General features: G+C 47.1%; 1 protein-coding gene across 1 annotated transcript in view; it reads left to right on the top strand.

Annotated features, from left to right (window-relative positions):
- Nucleotides 1-11,261, top strand: part of LOC139266118 (tripeptidyl-peptidase 2-like) — a 133,531-nt gene that overhangs the window by 52,804 nt on the left and 69,466 nt on the right. The window contains exons 9-10 of the mRNA XM_070883966.1: nucleotides 3,284-3,411; nucleotides 4,550-4,649. Coding sequence (XP_070740067.1) covers nucleotides 3,284-3,411; nucleotides 4,550-4,649 — 228 coding nt within the window. The remainder of the gene's footprint in view (nucleotides 1-3,283; nucleotides 3,412-4,549; nucleotides 4,650-11,261) is intronic.

Here is an 11,261-nt window from a genome sequence, read left to right as displayed (position 1 = left end):
CTCACTCTCAACAAGCTCCCTGCTGGAGTGGAACTAAACTACAGAACCAATGGGCACCTGTTCAACCTTCGCCATCTCCAGGCTAGATGCAATGTCGTCCCATCCTCTGTCATCGAACTACAGTATGCGGATGACGCTTGTGTCTGCGTGCATTCAGAGGCTGAACTCCAAGCCATTATCAAAACCTTCACCAAGGCGTACGAAAGCATGGGCTTTACACTAAACATCTGTAAGACAAAGGACCTCCACCAACCTGATCCCACCACACAACACTGTCCCCCGGTCATCAAAATCCACGGCATGGCCTTGGACAACGTGGACCACTTTCCATACCTTGGGAGCCGATCTTCAGCAAGGGCAGACATCGATAACGAGGTCCAACACCACCTCCAGTGTGCCAGCACAGCCTTCGGTCACCTGAGGAAGAGAGTGTTTGAAGACCAGGACCTCAAATCTGGCACCAAGCTTATGCTCTACAGGGCAGTCGTGCTTCCCGCCCTCCTATATGGCTCAGACGTCGACCATATACAGCAGACATCTCAAATCGATAGAGAAATACCACCAACGCTACCTCCGCATGATCCTGCAAATCCACTGGGAGGATAGATGTACCAACGTCAGTGTCCTCGATCAGGCCAACATCCCCAGCATTGAAGCACTGAACACGCTCAATCAGCTCAGTTGGACGGGCCATATCGTCCGCATGCCCGACACAAGCGCTCTACTCGGAACTCCTACATGGCAAGCGAGCCACAGGTGGGCAGAGGAAACGTTTCAAGGACACCCTCAAAGCCTTCTTGAAAAAGTGCAATATCCCCACCGACACCTGGGAGTCCCTGGCCAAAGACTGCCCAAAGAGGAGGAAGTGCATCCGGGGGGGTGCTGAACACTTTGAGTCTCTACGCCAAGAGCAAACTAAAGCCAAGCATTGACAGCGGAAGCAGCGTGCGGCAACCCAGGCACTCCAACCTCCCTTTCCTGCAACCACCGTCTGCTCCACCTGTGACAGAGACTGTAGGTCCCGCATTGGACTCTTCAGTCACCTGAGAACCCATTTTTAGTGTGGCAGCAAGTCATCCTCAACTCCAAAGGGCTGCCTAAGAAGAAGAATTACAGAGAAGTTTGGTGTTTATCCTCCACGTACTTCCATATCCCTCCTTCAACCACCTATCTCATTGATTGTTAATTGTTGACCCGGTCTCCATTTCAATCACTAACTCTGTTGGTGCATTCCACAACCTCACAACCCTCTGTGTAAAAAAAAAAGGGTTCTCCTGCTCTCTGTCCTAAATCTCTTGTATTTGCACTAGAGAAGGCACACAGTACATTTACAAGGATATTGCCAGGACTGGAGAATTTTAACTATGAGGAAAGTTTGGATAGGCTAGAGTTGTTGTCTTTGGAACAGAGGAGGCTGATGGGAGAGTTAATTGAGGTGTATAAAATTATGAGGGGCCTAGATAGAGTGGATAGGAAGGACCTATTTCCCTTAGCAGAGGGTCAACAACCAGGGGCCATGGATTTACAGTAATTGGGGGGAGGTTTAGAGGGGAGTTGAGAACTTTCTTCACCCAGAGGGTGGTGGGGGTCTGGAACTCACTGCCTGAAAGGGTGGTAGAGGCAGAAACACTCAATGTATTTAAAAAGTACTTGGATGCGCACTTGAAGTGCCGTAACCTACAGCGCTATGGACCGAGATAAGGCTGGGTCGGCATGGACACAATGGGCTGAATAGTCTCCTCCCGTGCCATAAATCTCTCTGATATTTAATCTTGCATCTATATCCCTTCATTCTAAACCCTTCAATCACTGGAAACATCCATCCCATCTCTTTATAATTGTAAATACTTCCATCAGACACCCTGTAAATGACTCCGCTCTAATGAAAACAGCCGCAGTTTTCCCTAGTTGTCTGGGTGTTGAGTGGGTTTGGTGCCATCGTGAGAAGAAGGAAGGAAGTCGAGGTGGGAGAGGTGGAACAGAGCTGCATTGCCGACCTTTCATTGGCTTCGACGCTAGATCTTTGGCTGTTCCTTAAACTGCAGTGACATGCTGCCCGAGCAGGCCCCTGTAGTGCAAGTCCCACGTAATCGGCAGCAGCGTCAAGACAAATGTAACTGACTTATTTTTACGGTCCAGAAGGCCAGTTTTTTTTATTGGCTCTCCCTCACAAACCGTTTGCCAGCCCCAATGTCGTTTTGTTCACTATTGAACTCATCCTGACATCATGTTCCACTGCCTCCCAAGGTGAAATGTTTGACCAGAGTTAGCCATGCTGGAGAAATCTGTTCGTGGAACACTCCGTCCATGGCACAGGCTGAGCTCCAACCAGGACTCTTAAAGAATGTCGTCTGGGGATTGAACACGCCGCACAGTACAAGTGGTTACCAGGCAGACCGACTGCACCATCGACCCTTTGAATGCTGGGGGAGCAGCGTAGGTGGGTCACTGCCCCAAGGCCCAGGCTGCCCTGTAAAAGCAGCTTCTCACCCCTGACGTCAAGTAATGAGCCCTAAGCAGCCTTGCGTGAAGAGATGGCATTTATTGCGGTGGCTGAGATTACTCACTTGTTACAGGTCTGGCAGATGCTTGCTTTATTCATTTCTCTTGAATGATCCTTCAAAGGGGTGATGAGAATTTTTTTTACACAGCGCGTTATGGTCTGGAATGCACTGCCTGAAAGGGCGATGGATGAATACAGAAGGGAATTGGATAAATACTTGAAAAGAAAACATTTTCAGGGCCATGGGGAAAGAGCAGGGGAAGTAGTGGGGCTAATAGGATAGCTCTTTCAAAATGACAGCACAGGCACGATGATCACTTTTATTTATATAGCGTATTTAACGTAGTAAAACGTCCCAAGGCGCTTCACAGCAGTGTAACAAGATAAAACAGATAAATTTGACACCAAGCCACTTAAGGAGAAATTACGGCAGATGACCAAAAGTTTGGTTAAAGAGGTAGGTTTTAAGGAGCGTCTTAAAGGAGGAAAGAGAGATAGAGGCGGAGAGGTTTAGGGAGGGAGTTCCAGAGTTTGGGGCCCAGGCAGTTGAAGGCACGGCCACCGATGGTTGAGCGATTATAATCAGGGATGCTCAAGAGGGCAGAATTTGAGGAGTGCAGACATCATGGGGCTTTGTGAGGCTGAAAATGATTACAGAGATAGGGAGGGGCAAGGGTCATGGAGTGATTTGTAAACCAGGATGAGAATTTAGAATTTTGCCGAATGGCCTCCTTCTGTGCTGTATCATTCTGTAATGCTTCTGTCTGCTCTCCCATCCAGGCGTATCTGTAAGGTGATTGACGAAGCAGTATTGAAGCACAATATTATCTTTGTGTCCAGTGCTGGCAACAATGGGCCGTGCCTCTCCACTGTCGGTGCTCCGGGAGGTACATCCGCTTGCATCATTGGTAAGTGTGAGAATAGTGCGCCACTGAAGTGCTGAGAAACACACCGTGCTGCTAAATTAATAAACTTGGCTTCAATCACTGCTTAACTAGTTAAGGTACAGATGTTGAGAGACTTCTCTACTTGTAAAGCAAAGTTGTTGCCATGAATTTCTGTCCTGTAATTTGTTTTTGAATAGTTACTGAACTCCTCCTGCGCACTCCCCGCATTCCTCTAACATTGGGCTTCTCCTCGACTCCTGCTCCTTCCAGCATCACCATCGGCAGTTGTTAATTCAGACACCTCGTTCCTGCTACTAACAACTCACTACCCAGATCCGTGGAGGGATTTGTGTTTAAATCCCTCCATGGACTCGCCCCCTCCCTATTTCTGTAACCCCTCCAGCCCCTACACCCCTCCCTATCTCTGTAATCTCCTCCAGCCCCTACACCATTCCCTATCTGTGTAACCTCCTCCAGCCCCTATACCCCTCCCTATCTCTCTAACCCCCTCCAGCCCCTACACACCTCCCTATCTCTGTAACCTCCTCCAGCCCCTACACCCCTCCCTATCTCTGTAACCCCCTCCAGTCCCACAGCCCTCCCTATCTCTGCGTTCCTCCACTGTATCTCCGATTATCATTCCCCGCCATCAGCGGCCGTGCCTTCAGCTGTCTAGACCCCAAGCTCTGGAATTCCCTCCCTAAACCTTTTCACCTCTCCATCTCTCTCACCTCCTTTAAGACGCTCCTTTAAACCCACCACTTTGACCACCCTGTCTTATATCGCCTTATGTGGCTTAGTGTCAATTTTACTTTGATAACGCTCCAGTGAAGCGCCTTGGGATGTTTCCCTGCATTAAATACCAGAACTCAGAGCCCAGGCAGCTGAAGGCACGGCTGGCAATGTTGGAACGCGGAAAATCTGGGATGCTCAAGAGACCAGAATTGGAAGAGCGCAGAAATCTTGGAGGGTTGCAGGGCTGGAGGAGATTACAGAGATAGGAAGGGGCGAGGCAATGGAGGGATTTGAACACGAGTATTGTAAAATCGTGGTGTATATCAAAGTATGGTTTACTCATTTGTCCAGTCTGTCGAATCTATTGTTCTACAGTGTTAAGATTATCAAAAGCGCCCATGAATGTAATTTGTTGCATTATTAGGTGTTGGTGCGTATGTCAGTTCCGAGATGATGATTGCAGAATACTCGATGCGAGAGAAGTTGCCAGCAAATCAATACACCTGGTCATCGAGGGGACCTTGGTAAGAGCCTTTTGTCATTGCTTGCTTGTTGAGGCTGTAACGAGGGCATAGAGCGAGGGTCATCTACAGGAGAATGAAGGGAGTTAGAAGAAATCTTTTCACCGAATTATTGCAACATGGAATGCTTTAACCAAAGCGGAGAGTATAACAGAGAACACAGGGACAGGAGGATGCCTTTCAGCCCTTCCAGCTTGTTTTCGCTATTTATTTAGATCACGACTGATCTGTATCATAACTCCATGCCTTGATTCCGTAACCCTTAATACCCTGTGGCTGAGTGGGTAGCACACTCGCCTCTGAGTCAGCAGGTTGTGGGTTCAAGTCCCACTCCAGGGACTAGAGCACAAAAAAAATCTAGGCTGACACTCCAGTGTAGTGCTGAGAGTGCTGCACTGTCAGAGGTGCCTTCTTTCGGATGAGACGTTAAACCGAGGCCCCGTCTGCTCTCAAGTGGCGTAAAAGATCCCATGGCACTATTTTGAAGAAGAGCAGGGGAGTTATCCCCGGTGTCCTGGCCAATATTTATCCCTCAATCAACATAACAAAAAAAAATTATCTGATCATTATCACATTGCTGTGTGTGGGAGCTTGCTGTGCGCAAATTAGCTGCTGCGTTTCCCACATTACAACAATGACTACACTTCAAAAGCACTTCATTGGCTGTAAAGTACCTTGAAATGTCCGGTGGTCGTGAAAGGCGCTATATAAATCCAAGTCTTTCTTTCCCGACATAACAAAAATCTATCAATCTCAGATTTGAAACTTCAATTGACCCCCAGCCTCTACAGGTTTTTGGGGGAAGAGAGTTCCATATTTCCACTTTGTGTGAAGAAGTGCTTCCTGAAGTGACTCGCTCTAATTTTAAGGTTATGCCCCTTTATTTTTTTTTCTAATTCATTCAAGGGGTGTGGTCATCGTTGGCAAGGCCAGTATTTATTGCCCATCCCTAATTGCCCTCGAGAAAGTGGTGGTGAGCCGCCTTCTTGAACCGCTGCAGTCCGTGTGGTGAAGGTGCTCCCACAGTGCTGTTAGGGAGGGAGTTCCAGGATTCTGACCCAGCGTCGGTGAAGGAACGGCCGATATATTTCCAAATCAGGATGGTGTGTGACTTGGAGGGGAACCTGGAGGTGATGGTGTTCCCATGCATCTTGTCCTTCTCGGAGGTAGAGGTCGCGTGCCTGGGAGGTGCTGCCGAAGAAGCCTTGGCGAATTGCTGCAGTGCATCTTGTAGATGGTACACACTGCAGCCACGGACTCTGGCTCCCCAACTAGAGGAAATTGTTTCTCTCTATCTACGCCTTTAATCATCTTAAATACCCCAATTAGTCATTGTGGGAGTATCTTCAGCTCATGGATTGTAGCAGTTCAAGAAGAACGCTCACCAACACGATCTCAAGGGAACTCAGGATGGGAAATAAATGCTGGCCTTGCCAGCAATGCCCTCATCCTGTGAATGAATAAAAAAATTACAATTTTAAATCACCCCTTAATCTTCTGTACTCTATTCGAATTGGATAAGTATTTGAAAAGGAAGACTATAAAAGGGTAGGGAAATTAGATTAGACTCTTGCTGAATATCTGCCCTCCTGTGTTGTAAATGCATTGATTGTTTAAACATGACTGGCAGTGAAGAGATAAGTGCCTGTTGAAAAGAGAGCCATTAGTGAGCTTTGTAACAGTGTAGACTTGGCAGTGCTGCAGTATTCACTGTATTGATAGCACACATACAGTCAAGGGACAGAGCTTGATGGTGATTTCCCCATCTTTGTGTTGGCCATAGGGGTCGATAAAACTACCTGCAGTGATGGTGAAGGAAAATCGTGGAGTGAATCATCACACTCTTGCACACTTCCGATTACTAGCCTGGTTCCGTTTGGTTTTGGTTGACTCAGCGCTGAACTCTAATCCCTTTCCTCTTATATATTTGATACAAAGTGCTGTACAACGAATGATGGGTGCAGAGGAGATTTACCCGAATGGTACCAGGGGTGAAGGACTTCCGTTACATGGAGAGCCTGGAGAAACTGAGATTGTTCTCCTTAGAGCAGTGAAGGTTAAAGGGAGATTTGATAGAGGTGTTCAAAATCGTGAGGGATTTTGATAGAATAAATAGGGATAAACTGTTTTCAGTGGCGGGAGGGTCGTTAACCAGCGGACAGAGATTTAAGCTGTTTAGCAAAAGAACCAGAGGGGGAGATGAGGAGAATGTTTTTTCGCAGCGAGTTGTTGTGATCGGGAATGCGCTGCCTGAAAGGGCGGTGGGAGCAGATTCAACAGTAACTTTCAAACGGGAATTGGATAAATACTTGAAGAGGAAACATTAGCAGGGCTGTGGGGAAAGAGCGGGAAGTAGGACTGATTAGATCACTCTGCCACAGAGCTGACACAGGTACAATGGGCAGAACTCCTCCTCCTGTGCTGTCAGGTCCCAAGGTACTTTTGAAGTGTGTTAGCAATTGTAACAGCCAGTTTGTGCATAGCAAGATCCCACAAACAGAAAATAGGTGCAGGAGTAGGCCATTTGGCCCTTCGAGCCTGCACTGCCATTCAATAAGATCATGGCTGATCATTCCCTCAATACCCCTTTCCTGCTTTCTCTCCATACCCCTTGATCCCCTTAGCCGTAAGGACCATATCTAACTCCCTCTTGAATATATCGAATGAACTGGCATCAACAACTCTCTGCGGCAGGGAATTCCATAGCTCAACAACTCTCTGAGTGAAGAAGTTTCTCCTCATTTCAGTCCTAAATGGCTTACCCCTTATCCTAAGACTATGTCCCCTGGTTCTGGACTTCCTCAACATCGGGAACATTCTTCCCGCATCTAACCTGTCCATTCCCGTCAGAGTCTTCTGCGTTTCTAGGAGATCCCCTCTCATCCTTCTAAACTCCAGTGAATAAAGGCCCAGTTGACCCAGTCTCTCCTCATATGACAGTCCAGCCATCCCTGGAATCAGTCTGGTGAACCTTCGCTGCACTCCCACAATAGCAAGAACGTCCTTCCTCAGATTAGGAGACCAAAACTGAACAAAATATTCCAGGTGAGGCCTCACGAAGGCCCTGTACAACTGCAGTAAGACCTCCCTGCTCCTATATGCAAATCCCCTAGCTATGAAGGCCAACACACCATTTGCCTTCTTCACCGCCTGCTGTACCTTCATGCCCACTTTCAGTGACTGATGAACCATGACACCCAGGTCTCGTTTCTCCTCCCCTTTTCCTAATCTACCGCCATTCAGATAATATTCTGCCTTTGTGTTTTTGCCCCCAAAATGGATAACCTCACATTTATCCACATTATACTGCATCTGCCATGCATTTGCCCACTCACCTAACCTGTCCAAGTCACCCTGCAGCCTTTTAGCATCCTCCTCACAGCTCACACCGCCACCCAGTTTAGTGTCATCCACAAATTTGGAGATATTACACTCAATTTCTTTATCTAAATCGTTAATGTATGTTGTAAAAAGCTGTGGTTCCCAGCACTGAGTCCTGCGGTACTCCACTAGTCACTGCCTGCCATTCTGAAAAGGACCCGTTTTTCCCAACTGCTTCCTGTCTGCCAACCAGTTCTCTATCCACGTCAGTGCATTACCCCCAATACCATGCGCTTTGATTTTGCACACCAATCTCTTGTGCAGGACCTTGTCAAAAGCCTTTTGAAAGTCCAAATACACCACATCCACTGGTTCTCCCTTGTCCACTCTGCTAGTTACATCCTCAAAAAATTCCAGAAGATTCGTCGAGCATGATTTCCCTTTCATAAATCCATGCTGATTTGGTCCGATCCTGTCACTGCTTTCCAAATGCGCTGCTATTTCATCCTTAACAATTGATTCCAACATTTTCCCCACTACTGATATCAGGCTAACCGGTCTATAATTACCTGTTTTCTCTCTCCCTCCTTTTTTAAAAAGTGGTGTTACATTAGCTACCCTCCAGTCCATAGGAACTGATCCAGAGTCGATAGACTGTTGGAAAATGATCACCAATGCATCCACTATTTCTAGGGCCACTTCCTTAAGTACTCTGGGATGCAGACTATCAGGTCCTGGGGATTTATCGGCCTTCAATCCCATCAATTTCCCTAACATAATTTCCTGCCTAATAAGGATATCCTTCAGTTCCTCATTCTCACAAGACCCACTGTCCCCGAGTACATTCGGAAGGTTATTTGTGTCTTCCTTCGTGAAGACAGAACCGAAGTATTTGTTCAATTGGTCCGCCATTTCTTTGTTCCCCATTATAAATTCACCTGAATCCAACTGCAAGGGACCTACATTTGTCTTCACTAATCTTTTTCTCTTCACATATTTATAGAAGCTTTTGCAGTCAGTTTTTATGTTCCCTGCAAGCTTCCTCTCGTACTCTATTTTCCCCCTCATAAGTAAACCCTTAGTCCTCCTCTGTTGAATTCTAAATTTCTCCCAGTCCTCAGATTTGTTGCTTTTTCTGGCCAATTTATATGCCTCTTCCTTGGCTTTAACACTATCCTTAATTTCCCTTGTTAGCCATGGTTGAGCCACCTTCCCCGTTTTATTTTTACTCCAGACAGGGATGTACAATTGTTGAAGTTCGTCCATATGATCTTTAAAGGTTTGCCATTACCTATCCACCGTCAACCCTTTAAGTATCATTTGCCAGTCTAATCTAGCCAATTCATACCTCATACCGTCAAAGTTACCTTTCCTTAAGTTCTGGACCATGGTCTCTGAATTAACTGTTTCATTCTCCATCCTAATGCAGAATTCCACCATATTATGGTCACTCTTCCCCAAGGGGCCTCGCACAACAAGATTGCTAATTAATCCCTTCTCATTACACATCACCCAGTCTAGGATGGCCAGCTCCCTAGTTGGTTCCTCGACATATTGGTCCAGAAAACCACCACTAAAACACTCCAGGAAATCCTCCTCCACTGCATTGCTACCAGTTTGGTTGGCCCAATCAATATGTAGATTAAAGTCGCCCATGATAACTGCTGTATCTTTATTGCACACATCCCTTATTTCTTGTTCGATGCTTTCCCCAATCTCTCTACTACTGTTTGGTGGTCTGTACACTACTCCCACTAACGTTTTCTGCCCTTTGGAATTCCGCAGCTCCACCCATACCGATTCCACATCATCCAGGCTAATGTCCCTCCTTACTATTGCATTAATTTCCTCTTTAACCAGCAATGCCACCCCGCCTCCTTTTCCTCTCTGTCTATCCTTCCTACATGTTGAATACCCTTGGATGTTGAGTTCCCAGCCTTGGTCACCCTGGAGCCATGTCTCCGTGATGCCAATTACATCATATCCGTTAACTGCTGTCTGCGCAGTTAATTTGTCCACCTTATTCCGAATACTCCTCGCATTGAGGCACAGAGCCTTCAGGCTTGTCTTTTTAACACACATTGCCCCTTTAAAATTTTTCTGTGATGTGGCTCTTTTTGTTTTTTGCCTTGGGTGTCTCTGCCCTCCACTTTTACTATTCTCCTTTCTATCTTTTGCTTCTGCCTCCATTTTATTTCCCTCTGTCTCCCTGCATAGGTTCCCATCCCCCTGCAATGTTAGTTTAACTCCTCCCCAACAGCACTAGCAAACACTCCCCCGAGGACATTGGTTCTGGTCCTGCCCAGATGCAGACCGCCCGGTTTGTACTGGTCCCACCTCCCCCAGACCCGGTTCCAATGTCCCAGGAATTTGAACCCCTCCCTCTTGCACCACTCCTCAAGCCACGTATTCATCTGAGCTATCCTGCGATTCCTACTGTGACTAGCACGTGGCACTGGTCGCAATCCTGAGATTACTACCTTTGAGGTCCTACTTTTTAATTTAGCTCCTAGCTCCCTAAATTTGTCTCGTAGGACATCATCCCGTTTTTTACCTGTATCGTTGGTAAACGATATGCACCACGACAACTGGCTGCTCACCCTCCCTTTTCAGAATGTCCTGCACACGCTCCAAGACATCCTTGACCCTTGCACCAGGTAGGCAACATACCATCCTGGAGTATCGGTTGCGGCCGCAGAAACGCCTATCTATTCCCCTTACAATCGAATCCCCTATCACTATAGCTCTCCCACTCTTTTTCCTGCCCTCTTGTGCAGCAGAGCCACCAACGGTGCCATGAACTTGGCTGCTGCTGCTGCTCCCCCCTGATGACTCATCCCCCTCAACAGTACCCAAAGTGGTGTATCTGTTTTGCAAGGGGATGACCGCAGGGGACTCCTGCACTACCTTCCTTGCACTGCTCTTCCTGCTGGTCACCCATTTACTATCTGGCTGTGTACCCTTTACCTGCGGTAAGACCAACTCGCTAAACATGCTATTCACGTCATTCTCAGCATCGTGGATGCTCCAGAGTTCATCCACCATCAGCTCCAGTGCCCCAATGCGGTCCGTCAGGAGCTGGAGGTGGATACACTTCCTGCACATGTAGTCGTCAGGGACACCAGAAGCGTCCCTGACTTCCCACATAGTACAGGAGGAGCATACCACGTGTCCGAGCTATCCTGCTATGACTTAACACTTAGATTAACTTAATTAGGCAACAGCAATGCTAAATGTTACTTACTGATAGAAAAAAGAAAAAAGAAAAGTTACTTACCAATCACCAGCCAATCA

This window comes from Pristiophorus japonicus, chromosome 6 (genome assembly GCF_044704955.1).
Source record: "Pristiophorus japonicus isolate sPriJap1 chromosome 6, sPriJap1.hap1, whole genome shotgun sequence".
In the NCBI taxonomy this organism is placed as follows: domain Eukaryota; kingdom Metazoa; phylum Chordata; class Chondrichthyes; family Pristiophoridae; genus Pristiophorus; species Pristiophorus japonicus.
Note: the sequence above shows the minus strand (reverse complement) of the source record. Positions and strands in the feature narration are given on the sequence as shown.